This window comes from Indicator indicator, chromosome 11 (genome assembly GCF_027791375.1).
Source record: "Indicator indicator isolate 239-I01 chromosome 11, UM_Iind_1.1, whole genome shotgun sequence".
In the NCBI taxonomy this organism is placed as follows: domain Eukaryota; kingdom Metazoa; phylum Chordata; class Aves; order Piciformes; family Indicatoridae; genus Indicator; species Indicator indicator.
In genome coordinates this window covers 351,429-372,147 of record NC_072020.1, presented here as the reverse complement: position 1 = coordinate 372,147, position 20,719 = coordinate 351,429, and the positions used below count along the sequence as shown (strand labels likewise).

Genomic DNA, 20,719 nt, shown 5'->3' with positions numbered 1-20,719 from the left:
GCAGAAGCACAGCTCTAGCTGCTGAGGAATCCAACAGGAATGTAAGGACAACTTTCTCACAGATTTCTTCAATGTCAACTTAGGCCACATCAAGACACATTTACAGGAACTTTCTGAGTGACTCATGCTTAAATTCAGTCTGTTTTTATTAGCCTGGCTTGTGCTTGCTATTTGTGATAGAGACCTTTTAATCAGAGAGTTTTAAAGGGACTTCTATGGTTCTTTCAGTGATGGGAGTACACACTCTGTATAGGAAGGATTATTCAGAAGGGGAAATCAGTCTGTGGAAGTAGCTTTTCTGCTGGAACGAAGATCAGTAAGTGGACTGCATGAGTTCTCAGCCTGTGGACGCTACTGCTGGGAAAGGGAAGAGGGTAGGAACAGAGCCTGAAACACAGCACATGCTTTCCCATCAGCCAAAGGAATGAAGAGCAGAGCATCCTCCCTCCCCAGCCTCCTCCCCTGTACCACTGTTGCCTGTTTGTGAACAGGACACTGCATGGGACAGCTGTGCAGCATGGGATGGGGGTGTAGAAACAGGTTTGGTGTGCAGCCCAGCTTGGGAACACGCCTGGCTGCATTAGTGTTGCTTACCTCAGCTCCTGCTCTAATCACCCTACTTGCTAACAGGTCACATTCAGAGTGTGACAGAAATTTGGATTCTTCATTCATTTATGGGGTTAACTGCTCTACAAAACATGAAGCATTGCACACATACACAAGAGTGGTGGATTTATGCTCATGTGCTTGTATATCAAACAGAAGATTGCATTCCGAAGGCAGCAATCTCTTTAACTGAGAATAAGAGGCTTTAAAAGATCTTCAGTTTGAATGAAAATGCCTTCTTTTTTTGAGCCTAGCTGGCGTCCCTAGGTACAAAGCCTGGTAGGACTTTGTGAGAACATCTAACAACAGAACTGTGTCCTTTGTCCAAGCCAAGGGACTGCTCTTGATTCAACTTTAGAGTGCTACTCTTGCTTTGCTGAAAAAACAAATGAGTACCCAGGAGCTGGCTTTGCCAAATCAAAATGCTATTTGTTTGCAGAGGAAGAAATGAACCAACACTTACTGATCTCACAAACAAAAGAGAATCCTTTTTAGTGCCAGGATTGCAAAGGAAATTGCTTTGACCTTATCAAAACACCTCAGCAATGAAAACTACCAATTTTCTGGTGTTGTATCAATGTCCATACAGTATAGAGGCACTGGTGCTGGCAGGTAGTAACAGAGGGACATATGTGAGTCTAACCCTCTGGTTTTACAGCCAGGCACTTATTTTCCCCTGTGTTTTCTAAGAAAACATTACCTGAAATAGAAGGAAAAAATGAAGCCAGTTATCCCAGCATGGCTTTTTGCCCTTAGCATAGCTTCATGATGTTGTCTTTGAGTTGACATAATAGTTTTAGCATTTCAAGTGTGTGTCTTATTATTCTTTACCTTCTCCTCAGTGTCAGTGCTATTCACAGCAGTTAGGTTACCTCCTCAGTACATTTGCTTTGAATCAAGATAAATTCAGAAAAGCTTGTGCCATGAGCTTGATCCTCTGTTTTTGCTTAGGATTTTCTAAGGAAATTGACATTAATTTGGACTACAGCAAAAGGGTAATTTAAATTTTTAAATTTTTTTCAGAAAGTTTTGTGCACTAAAACCGTTTACAGTTCTTGATACTCCAAGAGTCCAGTATAATCTGCTCATTTTTTTTCTATTTAGCCACTCTTTATCAGATCAACAGTTATTTTTAAAACCATCACATCAAGAAATTTACTTTTAAAACTTGCAACACCAAGCACATTGAAAAAAACATAGCAACAATGATCATAGAATCATAGAATCAGTCAGGGTTGGAAGGATCATCTAGTTCCAACCCCCCTGCCATGGGCAGGGACACCTCACACTAGAGGAATAATTTATATATAAATATATATAACCATATACTATATAAATTATATATATAATACTTATAACTATATAGTGTTATACATCTAATGTACATAGCTATATATAAAAAAGAATTCTGATACTTATTTTTAAAATTTGCATCAGTTCCTTCAGGCCTATTTTCAATAATAGTGATTCCATGCCAAGTTTTTATAACCTATCTTCATAAATGGCATTGCACACACAAGAGAAGAACTATTCAACTCCATCCAAAATTACATCTCATTATATGTGCACAGGAAACTCCATTGTAAAAACAGAAGTTCATAATATTCCATAAAATTATAGTAAGATCAAAGTACAATGCATACATTTCTGCTTGAAAGGCATCTACAACTTTTTGAATCATCTTATCATTGTAATGCCTATGACCTGATCAAGCACAGGATCCTGAATTTACCACATTGCACACAAACCAATGAAAGGTTGTTTGTGATTTTGCCTTCTGCTGTGCCTGTAGTGCCTCTTTTCATGCCAGATTGATTTGCTGAACTAGCCCTCTGCAGAGACATACCAATGTCAATGCATGGGACAGAAAGGAAGTGCCAGAATTCCTGAAAGTGAGGTTTGTGAGACATAGGCAAGTAGCACCACTGCAGCACAAATGTGATTTGGTTTACACTGCTGTGAAGCTGCAGTTTACAGGTGTGGTTCCTCAGTCAGTTTATACCTGTCTAGATCCTGCAGCCAAATGAAGGGAGTACCTCACTTTCCTGCACACTCATCCTTCCTCAGTGTTAGGACTAATGAAGCGAGTGACAGACAGACTGTGCTGTCCTGAAACTAACTTCAGCTTTCATGACACAGCAGCTCCCAAGAGGTCCCACCAGCCCTGTGTCCCCAACTTTGGTGCTTGCTTAAAACGAGTGAAGCAATTTAGGAATCTGAAACAGCAAAAAGCTAAATCGGCGGGGGGGGGGGGGGGGGGGGGGGGAGGGAGAAGGAGGAGAGAAAAAGAAATGTTTTTATATGAGGTCAAATAAACAACAGCTCTGGTGTAGGAAAGGGAAGGACTGTATACCTAACAGCAGGGCAAGCAAAGGTCTGCCTGTATCAGCACCAGCTTGCACTTCAGTGTAACACGAAACCTCCCATGATCAAAAGGAAGGCAGAACAGCATCACCGCTGCATTGATAGGGGTTGCTACACTTCCCACCTCCTGAGTCCTGTGCTTCTTGTCCTTAGGACCTGTGAGCCAGTCCAACTCACTGGCACCAACGCTGACATTTAGTCCATTAAATCACCCCGAGTTTGTCAGTGAGTAGAGAACCTGGCACACGGGACAAGCTCTGGCGTAAGCAAAGCAATTTGGTCGAGAGGAGGGAGAAAACTAACTCTTCTCCTTTCCTTTCCACGCGTGTGGAAATCACAATCCTGCTTTCAGAGGCCTGAGGAGCCACACGGACACCCTGCTAGGACAAGGCGAAGAGAGGGAGCAGGACAGAGACTTTTCTCCATTCTAACGTCCAAGGGATTTGGGCCAGTTTAAGAGCACCCTGGAACACCTCCTCACGTCGCAGTCCCAGCACTAACGTGTCTGTGTTTTAAATAAGGTCTGTTCCTGGTAGCCTGCAGGTGGGTTAGCTACGTTGCAGTAGACAGCGCTCCGTGTACCGAGCTGCTTCCCCGGGGATCTCCCCACCTTCAATCACAGCAGAGGGCAGGGCGAAAACCGAGCACCGCTTGACCAAGTCGGGACAGCGCTGGGCTGGCAGCAGCTTCATTTGCCACCTCTGCAGCGAGGTTCTGCGTTTTACCGTCCCACAGAACTGTGCTTCTCTCCCTGCTCACTCTCGCACACCTTCCGTGCCCCTACCCTTCACCGAGCTGGGACGAGCCTACCTAAACCCTGCCGGGGCAGGAAGACAACAGCTCGGCTCGGCACAGGAGCCAGCCCTGGATGCTCTCCGGGGCAGCTCCTCGCTCACGGCCTCTCAGCGCCGCGGGAGCTGGAGGAGCGCCAACCCCCAGTGCTGCCTCGCCGCCCTCCCTCTGAGCGCATTGCGCACGCTCCTCCCGCTGCCATGGGCCACAGCCTACGAGCGGCCGGGACCGCGGGGCGCGCGGCGCCAGCCGGTCCGCCGCAGCGCTGGGCGAGGCCTCACGGGAACGCGCTGCCGGAGACGGGGAAGACGCTGGGGGCGTGGTCGCTGGAAGGCACGCCCAGTATCGCTGGCGCCGGACGGGGAGGCCCGCGGCGGGGCGGGGGAGTAACTTCCACGGGACGGAGGAGTGTAAGAGGTTCCGTGGGGGCTTGCCTGATTCGGCCCCGCCGTGAAGCTGACGGGAAAAGAGAGAGAAAGTGGTGCTGAGACTCGCCGAGGCGAAGTTTTCGAAGCTGCCCTGCGGACGAACAGAGGAGGGGCCAGAGACTGCGGTATCAGAAACGTGAGAGGTCCGTCCCGGCCTCACCGGTGCTGCGTCCGTGGGAGGACGGATCGCTGCCCGCAGGGGTGAAAGGCAGCCCAGGGATCGATCCGCGGCGCCTGCGGGAGGGAGGAGAGCGAGAGGAGGCGACGGCGGCAGTTCCCGCGGGGACCTCGTTCAGCCCGCGGCTGCCCGTCCTCCGCTGAGGTGCCAGATCCCACCGTCCCTCAAGCGAACTTTAACGCTTGTTCTCGGTTTCAGTTTTCCTTCTTTCGGCGGGGGAAGAGCAGGGGCGTCAGCGAGGAGCCTTCCCGGGATCCCCGGAGACGACGCGGAAGCGCCTGGAAAGTCCCGAGCCCGGGGAGGAGGCGGCGGCGGTTCCCTCTTGACCCCTCCGCCCTCTGCAGTCTCCAAGCTCCGCGTGTGAGCCCGCGTCTTCGCTTCGTACTTGCGGCTTCACCTCGCGGAGGAGGCCGGAGGGTGCGGAGCGTCTGCGCATGGAGGCGGCGGGTGCGGGGCCGGAGCGGAGAGGGCGAGGGGAGGCTTCATGAGGGCAGCGGCGCTGCCGCGGACCGCCGCCTCGCCGGGCGTTTCCCTTCCGCCGCCGTCCCACGCCCTGACCTGGCTGCGCTCCCGACCCTGAGCTGGTCGGTGCTTCTCCGTAAAAACTTTGGTGCAGCGGCGGAGGATGGAGTTTGCCGGTATGGATTATTTCTGTGACCAGGTGCAGCAGAAGGACGTGGGCCGCAGGATGCAGGTCGGCCAGGAGCTGCTGGAATACCTGGGCGACCCGGCGAGGTCCACCGATCTGGAGCAGGACCAGCAACGCCTTGATAAAGTGATCGATGAATTGACAGCATGGGTCAACTCCAGTAATTTTAAGGTGAGGCTGGGCGGCGAGGTACAGGAAGACCATGATTCATCATGGTAGGGAGGTACAGAGCGCTGGATTACTTTTTAATCAGATGCGAGAAGAAGTAAAACTACGTTTAGACCATTTTGTGTCCCTCCCACCCGCAAAGGGAAATTCGGAAATTTGAGGAGGGGTTGGTTAACGTTTTCTTGTTTCTATTTCTCTGTCTTGAAAGAAGCAGTAATGGGGTTTTTAGTTTTGCTTTTATCGTTGGTTAAAGGTTTTTTTACATAATACCAAAAAGAAAACCCACACAAATATTTAACAGACGAGGCTTGTGCTTCTTATGATGAAACAAGATAAGTAGTGATGGTTTTTTTCTCTTTAATTTTATTTAACTACTTTTCCCATGCCATGGTCTACACTGGGATGTAGTGCTTCATGGGATTGCCATTATGGTCTGTAGGCCCTAAGGAGTGCAGCTTCACCAGGTCTGTAGCACACGGACTGTGTTTTATTTGATTTAATCAATCATTTGCTTCTTGGGGCCCCCGTAGTAAGTTTAAAGTTGTTTATATCGTCTTTAGGTGACTTTGCTGTAGGTGGGAAGTTAGTATCTCTACAGCAGCACAGTGATGACTCAGGTTTGCTCTTTCCCCCCCCCTTTTTTTTTTTTTTTTTTTTTTTTTTGTGCATCTTAGCCAGTGCTACAGGGAAGCAGTGATTGCTCCTGCACCCACCTCGTGTTATAGTTGTACGCGTTTCAGGCGTTGGCCAGCCGATAACACAATGACAACGTAGCTTTATGATCAAGGACAATCGTATTAGCATTATCGATTTTTTTTTTAATAAATGAATTTCTTTCCGGTGTGTAGCCGGGATAGGTCCTTGCTGCCGTCGTGGGGTGGCGGTGTGGGTCTGCGGTGCTGAGATACGCCCTTCAGCTGCGCTGCTTCCTTTACCTCCCCCTCACGCCTGGTCGGAGGCTTGGCTTGCATTTTGGGTCTTTAAACTTAGTGCTGTGGCCTTAGCGTAGTTTTTATTCTGTTTGGTTACGCTCAGGGGGCAGGTGCAGGAGTACCTCGTGAGGGCACTGTGAAACGTTTTGGGTTTTTTTTTTCACATTAGACTGCTGTCTGTTTGCCAGTGTTGGCACTTAGCACTTCTGAGTTTGAGGTCTGAAAACAATAAGGCTTAACTCTATTTGCGTGTATGCTGCTTCTTTTTTTTTTTTGGAAGCATGTTTGTCAACAAAGCTCAAGCTAGCTTGAGGAAATACCTTGGACAAGTGCAGTTTGTTTGCCTTTATATTCCTCATCCGAGGGCAGTTGTTAGTGATAATTGACTACTGTGAAATCTAAACAGGTCTTCAAAAGTAACCTTTTTGGGCAAAGAGAACTAGATACTCGTTCTTCTCTGCAGGGCAATGTAGAAGTTTCTTCCCGGACTTTTAAATTGACAAATTTTGGTATTAATACTTGAAATTTGCTTTTCAAGCTGCATTTTTTGTAACACAAGGCATTTCTGCTGCTGATGTACAGTGACAGAACTTCTTGGCTGTCAAAACTGCAGGACGAATGAGGAATATGTAGTACTCTTGGTCACAAATCATGCAAGACAACACAGAGTATTGCAAATACTAAGAGTTTTTGAAATAGTTTGCTTAATAGTTAAAGTATATTTGCTGTGTCTTCTCTGCATCCACTTACTGATAGCTCTTTATACACACAACATTGTATTTAAAAGTAATTTCATCACTGTATTTGTAATAATTTGTTGGTTGCCCTTTCCTCTGCTGAGGAATGGATATGTAGAGCATCTGGATAATTCTACTTATCTTTTCTTGTATCCTACTAAAAGTCTCTCAGGTCTTCAGTGTCCCAAAGTAATGAATCCCTCCCTGCTGACATGAGCAGTGATAATGACTGGCAGCTTATGAGAGCTGTTGAGCTAGATAAATTGGAGTGACAAGTGGGGAGTACTACAGGAAATTTGATGGAGTATTATTTCCAGTGCAGGTAGATAATGTAGATAATGAAGGAACAATTGATGTAATTTACCCTGAATCTTTCCTTTTGTCTGAAAATTGGGTCCTTGCATGCAGTGCACTCTCTTGATCATGGTGGAAATGAAGATTAATGATCTGGGAGCTCTATGATCAACTCTCTCTAAAGATAAAACTTTCTATGAAATAACCACCCTAGAAAGTTTCTGCCTCATACAACCAGAAGGGAAGGAATCTGTGGGGAATAGGAGGTTTGGTTTGACAGACTTGATAATGAGTGAGAAAGAATGGATATTCAGTAAATAAGTATACATCTGTTATTCTCTCTAAGATTTTGCTTTTCTGAAATTTGCAACAATTTATAGTGGTTTAATAAACAGTCTGGCAGTTCCTAACTAAGAAAGCAGATAGGAACATTTTTTAGTTCATCTGGCTCATTGAAGTGGAAAGTGAAATTGCTGGTTTTGGTTATTGATAAATCAGAAAGACGAGATGAAGAATGTTTTGGGTCATGTGAAAATGGTACAGAGCTGTAGTGAAAGCTGTTTGCAGAATGCTGGGGATGGCCTAGACAAAGAGATGAGTCATTTTTCAAGGCTGACTTCAGTGGTGTGTCATGGAAGCTTCATTGACAGCGCAGTCAGTGACGAATTGGCTTCCAAACACCATGGCAAACTTTGCAACATGCAGAAGATGCAAATGATTTAAACTTTTATTTTGCATCTCCTTAGAATGAGAGTCTCTCACTGCAGGGAAAATGGTTTACATGGTCTCCTGGTACCATGATCTGGTTTATTTCATGTTGTTTGGGACTGACCTCTCCTCCCACGTTATAAAGCCTTGGATTTTGGTTTGTAGTGGGTTTTGGGGTTTTTTGTGTGTTTTTTTTTTTTTATTTGTTTTGTTTGGCTGGTTTTTTGTTTGTTTTTTTTTGCTTGTGGTTTTGTCTGGGTTTTTGGTTGGTTGGTTTTGGGGGTTTTTTGCTTGGTTGGTTTTTTGAGTGGGGAGGGGAGAAAGGTATGGATTTTGTGTGTGTGTGTGGGGATTAGTAGTATTTTTTTCCCCTCAAATGATGCTTTTCTCAAGGCTGTAAGGGATAATGGATTAAAAAATAAGGGCAGTGAATTCTGAAATCTTTTTTAGGAGAGAGTAGGTTAGATACAACTAAAGAATTGAGTGATGACGTGATCCTGCTGATATTTGTTCTCCTCAAAGTGAAATATTTGGCAGTCTCAGGAAATCGCAACAGTGCTAATATTTGCATTCAGACTCTCAGGTGACCTTCAAGCAGTGAATTAATTCCACATTCTGTGAGTATTGCTATTGATAGATCATGTTCTGTGATTTGGTGGCCTTATTGGGTTTACATGGGTTTTAATTAACACCTCTTATTATCTCTTGTACTCAATAGTCACTTGAAGTAATTACAAGATTAACTTTGTACAGGTTGGTGGCTCAAACTCTTCTATGTCTGACTTCAAAGCAGATTTGCAGATTACTTACGAAATTTCTGCTGTAGAGATGTGGGAAGCAGAAATGTTACTTTTCAAGCAGAGCTTTGCAAGTCTGCCCTTGGCTGTTAGCATGTTGAGGTTTAGTGGTTGGTTGGGTTTTGTTATTTGTTTTTTGCTTTTTTAAACCCACCAAAATTGAGTAACTACCCTCATAAAATGTATTTTAAGCAGTGAAGCATCTTGTGTTTCTCTATGCAAACTGCACTTGATCAGCAGTAATAAAAACCTATGACTGAAATTTTCATGGTTTCTAAATGTAATTTTATGTGAGAAAAGTCATCGCTAATGTTTGTGACTGAGTTATCTTTGGATTTCTTACCTTTATAGTTGATACTTTAGCATGTTTTGTTCCTCAACTGCAGCAGATAATAGCTGTTCTCCTGTCAGAGCAGTAGATTGTCACAAAAACAATCCCAGAAGCACAGAATGTTAGGGGTTAGAAGGGACCACTAGAGATGGAGTCCAAACCCCTCTGCCAAAGCAGGGTCACCTAGGGCAGCCTGCACAGGAACACATCCAGGCAGGTTTTGAAAGTTTCCAGACAAGGAGACTCCACAATCTTTCTGGGCAGCCTGTTCCAGTGCTGCCACCATACAGAAGTGTCCGTCCTGTGTTCCAGCTTGTATCCATTGTTCCTTGTCCTATCACTGGGCACCACCCAAAAGAGCCTGGCACCTTCATCCTGATACAGACCCCTCAGATATTTACAGACATTGATCAGATCCCCTCTCAGTCTTCTCTCCAGACTAAACAGCCCCAGGGCTCTCAGTCTTTCCTTAGAGAAGAGACGTTCAAGTCCTCTAGTCATCCTTGTAGCCCTCTGTTGGGCTCTCTTTAGCAGATCCCTGTCTCTCGTGATTTGGGGAGCCCAAAATTGGACACAATGTTCCAGGTGTGATCTCACCGCATCAGAGGAGAGGGGGAAGATGGTGATCAGTTTCTTAGTCTATATTGAAGATAACGTGCATAGGCAAATCTGGAGTTCTCTTTTGTTCTATGCTTCCTGAAGAGTGAGATTTTTCTTAGCTTTGTTTCAACACCAAATATTGAAAGATATCAAAATACCAGTGAAGTTATTGTTGCATTGTTGCATTTCCTTGGTTTAGCAAGTATTTATTTTGGTTTGTCTGGAGTTCAGCAGAAGGCCAGCAGGAGGAGCATTCAGTTTCCAGAAAGTAAGGGGAGACTTTCAACTGTAAGTTTGCAAATGGTTAAGACAAGTGGCTAGGATCTCTGTCTGAGGCCCGTGCAGAGAGGTAGCAGCAGTCATAATTTCCTTGAATGGCACGGCAGTGTGTGAAGCGGAAGCTGGAATTTAAAATTACTTGAGCAAAATGGAGATACTGTAATCTGAAAAGAGAGGGAAGTTCAGAAGCAAAAAACGTGAAGTCCTGCAGTTCAGTAAGAATAATTGAATGCAGAAGTGCAGGGTGTGGGGCATTTGATTAAGTAGCAGTGCTTAGGAGGAATATGTGTGGGTTAGTTTGGATCTGAAGTTGACCACAAGCCAACATATGCTACACGAGGTGAGTGCTGTAGTGAGTTGTAGGGCTAACTTGCAGCACAGACGAGTGGAATGAATGAAGACCCACCTCAACCTTTAGTTTTCAGTTTCTCCATGAGTTTTGGTGTTTTCTTGGTCTCTGTTAGCAAATAGAGGTAATTTAAATGTCTTTACTGAATTTCATTATTACTTTCTTCCTCAAGTCGTTTCATCTTGGCTATGTGGGAGCTACTTTCCTTTATGTGTAATGAGAACATGGCTCAACCTGTCCATATAGCAGTCCAGTGTTAGTTTTCCAGCTCAATTATTTGTTGTTTTTTTTTTCTTGAGTAATAATGATTATTTTTTTCATGTATTATTTATGTTCTGTTCACAGAATGTGAAATAAACTATAGAATGTTAGCCAAATCAAACAGAGCTCCAGAAGGGTCAGGAAACCTGAAAGAAGTTTTAATTCTTTTAAGTTTAATTAAAATTAATTTTGTCCAGCCTTTGATTAGGAATGTAGAATATATAGTTTCAACCTATTAGGCATCTCCTTCAGAGTTGGAGTTGATAGTTCTCAATTGTTCTGAAGCTTCAGTTTGTGTAATGCAGCCTGTGATCTCTGTATTAACAGCAGCTCAGCTTCTCCTGGGGCCGAGTGTTCTCATTGTCGCTCTTGAGGCAGTTACTTTTTGTTGATGTTAAATTAATTTTCCAGTGTTGCATCAAACTGATTTGGTTGATGTGACAGGAGATTGAAATGCATCAAATCCAGTATACCTGAGAGACAGCTCCTTAGCTTGCAATTTGATTTGGATGTGAATAGAGACACTTCCAAGCTGTGTGCAGTGTGGAGAGAGGTAGAAGAGAATTCACAGAAGCCAAGGCTGTGTGCCATACCAGGCGTTTCTAGCAGCCTTGCTGATGGAAGCAGTTTCTCTCCCTGGCTGCTGAGCTGGGACGGTGTGACGTGCCTTTCCTGCTCTGGTGGGAGTGCTTGTGGGGCTGGGGGAGGAGACCTGGCTCAGAAAATGCTTTCTCTTGTTCGTTTTTTGGACTTGTTTCCTTAAGTGGGTTCCTACTTGGCTGCGTGAACACTTGTCTCTTGCAGCAGTGGAGCTGGTGCAGCAGTAGGAGTAAGGAGTGGAGAATAGGAGTTGCTGTATATTTAATACAATTTAAGCACAAGAACTATTCTTTTGAAAGAACTAAGTTCTAAAATAAGGTATTCCTTTGTTTTGCTCCATCAACATGCTTAGAAACGCTTTCAAGTGTGGTTTTTCTGTCTTCCCCCAAACACTTTACTGCTTTTTTAAAATTATATACTCCAAAGAGAAACACCATACAAGTCGTTGTCTTCCCATAGAGTCCTGCTTTTAAAGAGGCTCTGTCTTCAGACTTCTCCTACTGCAGCACATGAAGTTTAAGCCAGACAGTCTCAAAGAAAATGACTTAAAATGTCAGGTGTTGCTGTATCAGGTGTTGCCTGGAGAGGTGGTGGAAGCCTCATCCCTGGATGTTTTTAAGGCCAGGCTGGATGTGGCTCTGGGCAACCTGATCTAGTGTGAGCAGTGTCCCTGCCCATGGTAGGGGGCTTGGATGACCCTTGAGGTGCCTTCCAACCCTGACAATTCTGTGGTCGTATAGGTTTGTTTTATGCTTAGTGTCTTTGGAACAACATCTATGAAAAATGTATGGCAGTGGTCGAGGGATGAACATTTGATGTGCATATGAAACAAACTTTAGGTACTCCTGTAATGGCTCAAGCTGGAGGCAGTGTGTGACACATTTTAGAACAGCAATTGCTGGATTGTCCACAGAGTACAAAACAATTTGGAGATTGCACTTTCAGTCTGAACTTGCATCAGTTTGAAGATCATGAAATGTTTTGGTTTCTTATTCAGCTACTTCAGAGGTACTTGAGATTGAGTGTTGAGAAAGTACACCTTGGGACTTGGATGACAATACTTAAACCCAACAAAACTCACCTGATACTCTTGCATGTGTCTTGTTGCAGCATTGCAGTGCTGAAGCAATGCTTGTTCTAGCAGGGTGTAGTTATTTGGTGGGGTGTTTTGTGTTTGCTGGTTGATTGCTAGTGATACCACAACTGTCCCCATGGTGACAGAAAGTCTGATGCCTTACCTTAATTCTTCAGGTGTTCCAGGTACTGACCTCCTTAATTCTCCCATTAGATTCTCGTGGCTAGTTTGCAGATTGCGGTCTGCAGAATCTGTAGAGCTCCTATGACCAAATCCAGTGACATTCATATTAAGGTTGTTTGGCAACTTACATAACTAGAGATGATTTCCTGGCCCTAGAGGTCCCCTAAAGGGATGGGAAATTACTGATGTGAACACAATCACAGTGAGAATAATAGTAAGCATGCATAGTTAGCCAGGTGTGGTTTGAAGAACAGTGTATATATACTTAGATGCCTGGAAGATGCCCATGGTGGAGCAGTAGTAGTGCCCGAAAGAGTAGGTAGAAGGAGAGATGGTAAAGGAACATGCTGTAGAGCAAGAAATAGGCTCAGTTCTTAATTAGTGGGTCAATCCATAATTACATTTTGGTTGCAACATCTTGAATTCATTAAAGAGTCTGGTCCTTTCTAGAATGGGTATTTCTCAGTTAGGTTGGCAGTTCTGTTGTGATCCAAGAAGTTAAGAATACTCCTGAACACTAGCTTGTTGTAAAGTACCTCACCAGCTACGAACTTCAGTTCCAAAAGGCTGGAATTTCCACTGCAAGTCTCAACAATCAGTATTTAAATGCAACAAACAATAGTGAGCTGATGACTCAGTCTCAGTATACAAAGGCTCTTTCTAAGCAGCAGGCAAAAGGCTTAATGACTGCAGAATAAGAAACAGATCCAATGATTTTAGTCCTGTAAGAAGTACATCCATCATTGAAGCTGATCAGCGAAGAACCATAATGCTGGTGAGAGGTTTTTCTGTTGACAGTGAAGAGTCTGTGTTGCTACTTGGGTCCTCACAGTGTGTGAGAGCTTGGAACCCAACCCTTGGGTGTTGTTTTTGTTTTGTTATTTATTTATTTATTTTAAGATCAGTTCTGCCTTGAACAAATCAATGTTGCTCCTGTGACCCCTTATGAATTGTTAGGGACTCCTACCAAAAGGCTGCTTGAATACTGCATGGCTTATACCTACCAAGAGATGGTGAAACTCAGACCATTGTGTATCCAAGCAGACAAATGCTAAGACCAATGTGCAAAAACAATAGAGGGTTATTTATTTGCTATACTCTGCAGTGGTGTGCTTCTGCTGGCTTGGTTTGAAATGTGAAATGAGAGACAATTTTGTAGCTAGAGCAGCTTCCCATTACCTCCAGCCTGTGGTCACATCATGCTTTCTCACTCTGTGGATACTATGACATTTTATATTTTCAAGGTTGCAGACCATAAAGGACTTTGTATGAGCTAAAGAATCGTGATGTACGTAGGGGATTGCTACTTGAAAACTATAGTAAGCTGTTCCCTTACCTCTTACCTGTAAGGCTTTTTGTTCAGTACCTGTTAAAGATGAGAATTTCAGAGTAGTGTGTGTTGCTTTTGCATTTCTTAAATGCAGGGTTAGTCTCATCTCTTCATTACATGCAGTATGATCTACACATTTTCATACAATAAGGACACAAGACAACTATCATCAGGATGTTCAAATTTATGGTATTTATAGTCATTGTAGGGGGTCTTGCACACTAATTATTGAAGCAGAACCCTTACTGCGTTCATTAAGCAAATCTTTGTTGGACAGTTGGAAAGTGTCAACACCACATTGACAGCTGCTTGAATGATGAATCAAGATAAATGTGGCTTGCCTCATCAGAGGTGGTTAAATTTTACCCATTCATAGGGAGGGATACAAAACTGTGGAATATGCAGGCATTATGTCAGTGACTACTCCCACACAAATGAAATGCAAGTGATCAGATTCTTTGTTGACAATAGTAGTCGTGGTAGAATGAATAGCTGTCAGTTGTCAAGCTTCTGAGCTGTAGATATGTGGAGGTTCAGATATTCCACATGACCACCATTTTTACCTGGGTAAGACTTTAAAAACAACCAGTCCTCACCCTTGCCTGATCAAACTACCTACCACCACCACCAAAGGCAAAATAAATGCCACAAAAACCCTCTGTGAACACTAGACGCTAAGCACTGGAGGAAATAATCAAGAGGAAGCTCCTCAAGAAATGCTCTCCATCTTACTCAGAGCTCTTCTTTGCAATGACTAAAGGGTAGATCTGTAGTTAAAAGGCAGTCATGTGTGCTTTACTTTTTAAATCCCTGAGCTTGCTCTTGTTCAGAATCTCTCTTCAGGAGAGATATTTCAAAGATAAAATCTTCCTCAAGATTTTGGCCAAGAGAGAGTCTGGAAGTTATGATTACAGAGCAGGAAGGGCTGTAGTTTGTGTGTTAGACCCCGAAGTCACAGAATGTCAGGGGCTGGAAGGGACCTCCAGAGATCAAGTCCAACTCCTGTGCCAAAGCAGGATCACCTAGGGCAGGCTGCACAGGAGTGCATCCAGATGGGCTTTGAAAGTCTGCAGAGAAGGAGACTCCACAGCCTCTCTGGGCAGCCTGTTCCAGTGCTCTGTCACCCTCACCGTAAGGAAGTGTCCCCTCATCTTGAGGTGGAACTTCCTGCGTTGTATCTTGTCCCTGTTGTTCCTTGTCCTATCATTTGGTGTTGGAAGGGTATTTTAAAAGTTGTCACTAGAAGGACAAGTCTAAGGTGGGGCTTAGTCTGGAAACAGAAGCATAGAAAAACCATGCATATCCTGAATTAATTTCTTATTTCAGGCATCACTTTTTAGATGGAGATTTGTCTTAACTCTCATGTAGTTTGACAGTGTGGTAAAAATATTAAAGGAAAGGGCTTTGGGAAAGCCTTGATTTTACCATAAAAACTGACTTACTTTTTCTAAGTAAGTTATCAGTTACAATATTCTCATCTGCAGCTGTAGGATGCACTCACTTGCTGGCGATACATTAATTTAAGCCAGTGAGGCCATCCACTGAAATTTGCTATTCTGTTTTAGTATGTAATAAAATGATCTGACCTTCCAGGTAAGTTGTACTAACTTGTAACTAAGCTTAGTACCTCCTGTTAAAAAGGAGATCGATTGCATATTGAATTTAGTATGATCTGCTGAATTGTTCAGCTGCTTCACATTGTAGAGTTTATGGGGACCTTACTCACCTAGTTTCCAGTGGAAGCAGTGCTTATGTGATCCTGCATACATGGGCCTTGTGTGTTCACATTCATCTCCAGTCTGTTGGGTTTTGTCTCTTGTCTGGTCTGGACAATTATGACAGATAAGGATCTGAATGAAATGGAATCGTCCAAGAAAATGTGTTTCCAAGTTTGATGAAAATAAGTAGCTAATAGAAGGCAGTGATTCTGCTCATGTGTTAATGGGGAAACATTTGCAGTGCCTGTCTTACTAGAAAAGGAGAGGAGGAAAAACTTAGGAATGCTCGAGCTTCAGGAGGTCCTAAAAGGACTCTTACAGGAAATAAAAGTGTTGGAAGAGTATGCAGGATAGTTAAGCATAGAAAAACCGTCCTGACCTGTCAAAATTGTTAGATCATTTCTGATCATGATTTTGTTTCTGTGTTAGTAGATTCTGTCCTCTCATCTAGTTTCAGTTTATAGAACTTCCTCACAATTCCAGTAGTGTTTTGAACTTCCTTTGTTTTCTGATTATTTGTTGTTATTGTTGCATTTTGTTTTTAACAAGAGCCAGCAAAGAGAAATAGAACTTGCCCAGCTTCACAAGCCGGCAGACAAATGCTGTGGTCTGAACTGCTGAGGAGGACCATGTTAACTTCTCTGAGTTGTTTTCTTTTGGGTGTTTGGAAAATGATGTAATAACCTTAGTGGATGAGCCAAGTAGGCAGATGGAAATAAGCTCTTAGCATCTGGGAAATAGCTTAAACCACGTTGTTGCTTTTGTGGTGTTCCCCCCCCCTGCCCCCACCTTGCCCCTCAGTCTGTGTTAGTGCTTACTTTGGAGGCGTAGCTAGTTTGGCATTTTAAGTTGTTTGCCTTTTCTGAGTCTGGTAACTGCAGGTTTTTTGTTGTTATTAAGGAATTATCTTTTGTTTCTTTCAGCAGCTTAGAAACTTGGTAGAGGAGGTAAGGCCTAAAGCCTTACACAAGTACCTGTGTCAAAGGAAATTTTAGGTAATACTTAGAGCTCTAGACTAATCTTTTAAAGAAATTGAGGGACAGAACTGCTGACCTAACATATGATAAGGAGGGGAAAAAATATGATCCAGACAGGAGCTTCTTCCAGCCCCTTAGCATTCCCAATTATTAATTAGAATAATTTGTAGTTAGAAATCCAATGTTCTGGTGTTTCTAAAATTTATTTTACGTCTTTAAGACAAGTACTGAAAAATTTGAAGTGCTCTGGTATGTGTAAATAGACTTAATCTGTTCCAAACATTCTGATAACTTTGACTTAATGAAAGCTTTCAAGGCACTCTCAGCTCTCCAAGTGGAACTTCAATTTATCTTTAGGTTGAGATAGAGTATTTCAGCATGCTTACATATATATGCTTAATTTCTTTAAAATAGATTCTAAAGAACTCTGTAGTGATCCATTTTGTACATCTAATGCTTTTGTTTCAACAGGTAGCATTACTGGGATTAGATGTTTTAGGTGCCTTTGTCGACAGACTGTCAGGACGCTTTAAATCCTATATAGGAACTGGTAAGTGAAATACAATTTTCTTTCTCTTAAGACCAAAATGAAGAAGAGACTTCCCTCTCCTAGCAGCTGAAGTGGAACACGTTGAAAGCTTTCTGAGCTAATTGTAGTACATTAGTAAGGTATCTTATTGCTATTGTTGGAATTTAAATAATTTTAACTTTGTCGTGCAGTCACTGATTTCTAGATGATGGCTGGGAGTTTTTAAAGGTTCCAGGCATATCTTGTCTGCAGTTAGTTTCCTGCTGTATAGCTGCTTTCCACTCCCATGCTGTGTACATGCCTTACCACTTCCAAAGACTGTCATCTAAAAACTACATTGGAACATTTTACCTTTTAACTTGTGTTAAAGATGGGAAGTTGTATTTGCAGGATGTCTTTAATTAGAGCCTTATGTCACCTGAAGCCTGTGGTCTGAGAACTGTGTGATCCACCTCCTGTTAGATAACTGCGCTCTGTAGCTTTTAGTAGTCTAAATTTTTCATGAGATTAAAAGAAAGCACTGTTGTTCTTGTGTGAAATGTTTACTCAGATGAATTTCAGATTAGTGGATCTGTGTGTGCCTACATATGAAAGAGTTTTCTGGGAGGTACAAGCAACCTCTACTGCTCAACTAATTTTGCTGCTGCCCTTGAGAAGAGATAGTGATATTAAGGCATTAACAGTGGTATTGCATCATTGTCTGTTTTTAGCAGGAGTTTCTGTCTTTCCAAAACTTAAGTGCAATATTTTGCTTCTTGTTCCCACATCCTCAGCTATCTCAAATGGTCTGACAAATGCTGGGCTTCCTCTTCTTTACATGCCATCTTTTGTATTGAAGAAATCAACAGAATTGGAGAGTTTGCAAATATGAAATATAGTTTATGACAAGTTACAGGGCTCCTTGGAAGCATGTTTCAGGATGCTGTAGAACCACTGCAGTAGAGTGCTACAGAATGTAAATCTGTTTTCCTTTGGCTGGTTAGTTTCGTATTGGAGAAGTGGAAGCTAAGTAGAGGCATATTGTGCTATGCAGAATAGTGATGTCTTAATAGCCTCTATATGTAGCTACAAACAGTGGCTAGGTTTCAAGAGTTCTACTCTGTTCTGATTTATGTTCTAGTGGTGTGGAAAACTTAAGCTTTTTTTAAGCGGCTGTAATTTTTTACAAGTTGTTCTTTTTTTTTTTTTTTGTTGGTTTGTTTTTGAAGTGTGAACTGTTTGAGAATAGAGTCATAGCGTCATAGAATGGTTTGGGTTGGAAGGGACCTCCAAATGTTACCTAGTCCAGCAGGGACATCTTCCACTAGATAAGGTTGCTTAAAGCCTTCTCAAGCCTGACCTTAAATATCTCCAGGGATGAGGCCTCGACTACTTCCACGAGCAACCTGTTCCAGTGTTCCATCACCCTCACAGTAAAGAACTTGCTCCCAACATCCAATTGAAATTACTCTTGTCAAATGTCAAACCATTGCCCATTGTCCTATCACTGCAAAGCCTTTGTAAATAGTCCCTCTTCAGCCTTCTTGTAGCCTCCTTCAGGTACTGGAAACACTTTTTTTTTTTTTTGTCACAATATTGCAGTAGTTTGAGCTTACGAGGAAATCAAAGATTTCAGTTTTAGTAGTCAGTAATATTAATACTGGGGGAAAAAGAGAGTACAGGTGCGGAATGGTTTAACATCAGTAGACATCTGAAGGTATGTATCCCAGGACTACCTTTTAGAAAAGTTGTAGTGCTTTCAGCTGAAATTTGGCTTCTGTGTGTCTCCAAAATCAAGACCTATAGAGAGCATTATGCTGGATGTGCAGGTCACTGTTGTGCAGGATCGGCTTCTGCGTAAGCTTAACAGACACTGAAATGTTGTTGCAAACATCTTAATTTTAGATGACTTTCTAAAAAGAGTGATTTATAGTATGAAATCTTTTCAGTTGGTAGCTGTGTCTCTGCATCTTAAAACAAGATTTGGATCAGTTTCAGTGTTTTTTGGTGAAGCAGTACTACAAGGACTTTATTGTAAATGTCTGGGAGTGTGGGTAGTCCAGCGTTTATAAGAGTAATTAAAAGCACACTAGTGAGCAAGAAAACACCTTCCTTCAACAAAATGTAAGGAACCAGCAGTTTCCCAAATCGTGTTGACTCTGCAGGTTTGGCTTCTAATGTTATCTGAGAGAGATCCCTATGCAGACGGCTGAAGACAGACAGGCAGTGATAACCCCATCAGTGTGACCCCTTGGCTGTCAGCAGGCTGGCAGTTTAGGGCCAGATGAGGCAGATGGTGTCCTCAGTGTCTCCTCTGTCACTCTCTTTTCCCCACAGCTTATCTGGTTAGTTTTTGAACCTACACAGACCTCTGGCTTTACAGTGTTCTGTAGCAAGGCAAAACTTTTGTACTGGCTTCCAGGTATCTTGATGCTTGCTAGGTCTGGTATTGAAGAGGTGAGCCATCATTTCTAACCTTCTTGACTGCCAGTCCTCATGTTACAGATCTCTTCTGTGCCTCTCCTCTGCTACCTTTCCTCCCTCTCCAGCCTGGGCAGGAGTCCCAGTTTCATTGTTTCTGGCATATACACATGGTTTCATGGGTTTTATTGTTCTTGTTTCCCCTTTCAGTGCCTTTCTGTTTAGGGCTTTTGAGCTGAGGAACCTGTAACAGCACAGATGCAGCATGTGTTTATAGTAGCATAATTCTGTTTTGGTTGTATTAAGCCATCTATTACTTTTATAATTACTGATAATCTATTTCTTTGTTACTTCACTGCTTCCTGAAAATTGACCCAATATATGCATGAGACTGCCTACTGTAACAACCTGTTTCCTGTGCAGTGATAGTGTATTGAGGATCCACTTTCCAGGGTGGGGTCTCTTCCTTCATGCCTTTATCATTATGGTACCTTCTTTCCTGTAAGACTTCTTGACCTGTTCAAAAATACAGCTGCACTCAGTAAGCTGAGTTACCTCTTAGGCAGCTGTTCTGCAGAGAACTCTTAAAACTTTGGGAGGCTCCTCTGCTTTTTATAAAAGCTGTGTTGGTCTCTTCAGTGCTGGCTGTGTAGTAACCCTAACTATAGTGAGTTCTTTGCAGATGCCGGAAGAAAATAGAATCATTTAGGTTGTAAAACAGTTTTAAGATCATCAGGTCCAATTGTTAACACAGCACTGCCAAATCAACCACTAAACCATGTCCCTCAGCACTACATCTCCATGTTTTTTATGTCCCTTCAGGGATGGTCACTCCACTGCTTCTCTGGGCAGCCTTTTCCAGTGCTTTACTGGAACAATGAGTAAATGCTGTTTTTCTGGGCAAAGTTTCACTTTTGTAGCTGTATTTTGTCATAAATTACCTGGAACCTCAAATGTGTTTTTTATCTTCATAAAGAACACTGTATTTTGGTGACCAAAGATGTTTTTTATTTGTGATTCAGAACTTCATAAATGATGGCAATATAATAGTGTATTACCCAACCATAATGTGGAAAAAGTTGGGGGTTTTTTAAATTATTTTTTTCCTTCCTCTGTTTAATTTCCTGTTCATTTAAGATGGGGATAGATTTAAGGACAGAATAAAGTAACTGGCTGAATATTTGTCCCCATAAGCATTACAGGCTTTTTGTAAAGAAGTAAAAAACATAAATGCTTTGTTATTATTTCAGTCTCAACAGCCTACATATATGCCATAAATGAGATTTGGACAGAATCAGTACAATCGTTTCAGGACAGATGCTTTCCAGTATTCTGAAGAGCATGTTGGTGATCTGTGTATTGAAGTATAATGGCTGATAAGAGACTTAATTCAGTTTCCTAGACAACAATCTAATGTTGCAGTAACTTTCTTCC

At 42.7% G+C, this 20,719-nt stretch overlaps 1 protein-coding gene across 17 annotated transcripts in view; it reads left to right on the top strand.

The window, feature by feature from the left end:
* The first annotated feature begins 4,926 nt into the window (after positions 1 to 4,926).
* The window catches only part of CLASP2 (cytoplasmic linker associated protein 2), a 154,285-nt gene continuing 138,492 nt past the window's right edge, over positions 4,927 to 20,719 (top strand). For all 17 annotated transcript variants that reach the window (XM_054385195.1, XM_054385190.1, XM_054385202.1 and 14 more), the window contains exons 1-2: positions 4,927 to 5,188; positions 16,828 to 16,906. In XM_054385195.1, coding sequence (XP_054241170.1) covers positions 4,994 to 5,188; positions 16,828 to 16,906 — 274 coding nt within the window. In that variant the 5' untranslated portion in view covers positions 4,927 to 4,993. The remainder of the gene's footprint in view (positions 5,189 to 16,827; positions 16,907 to 20,719) is intronic.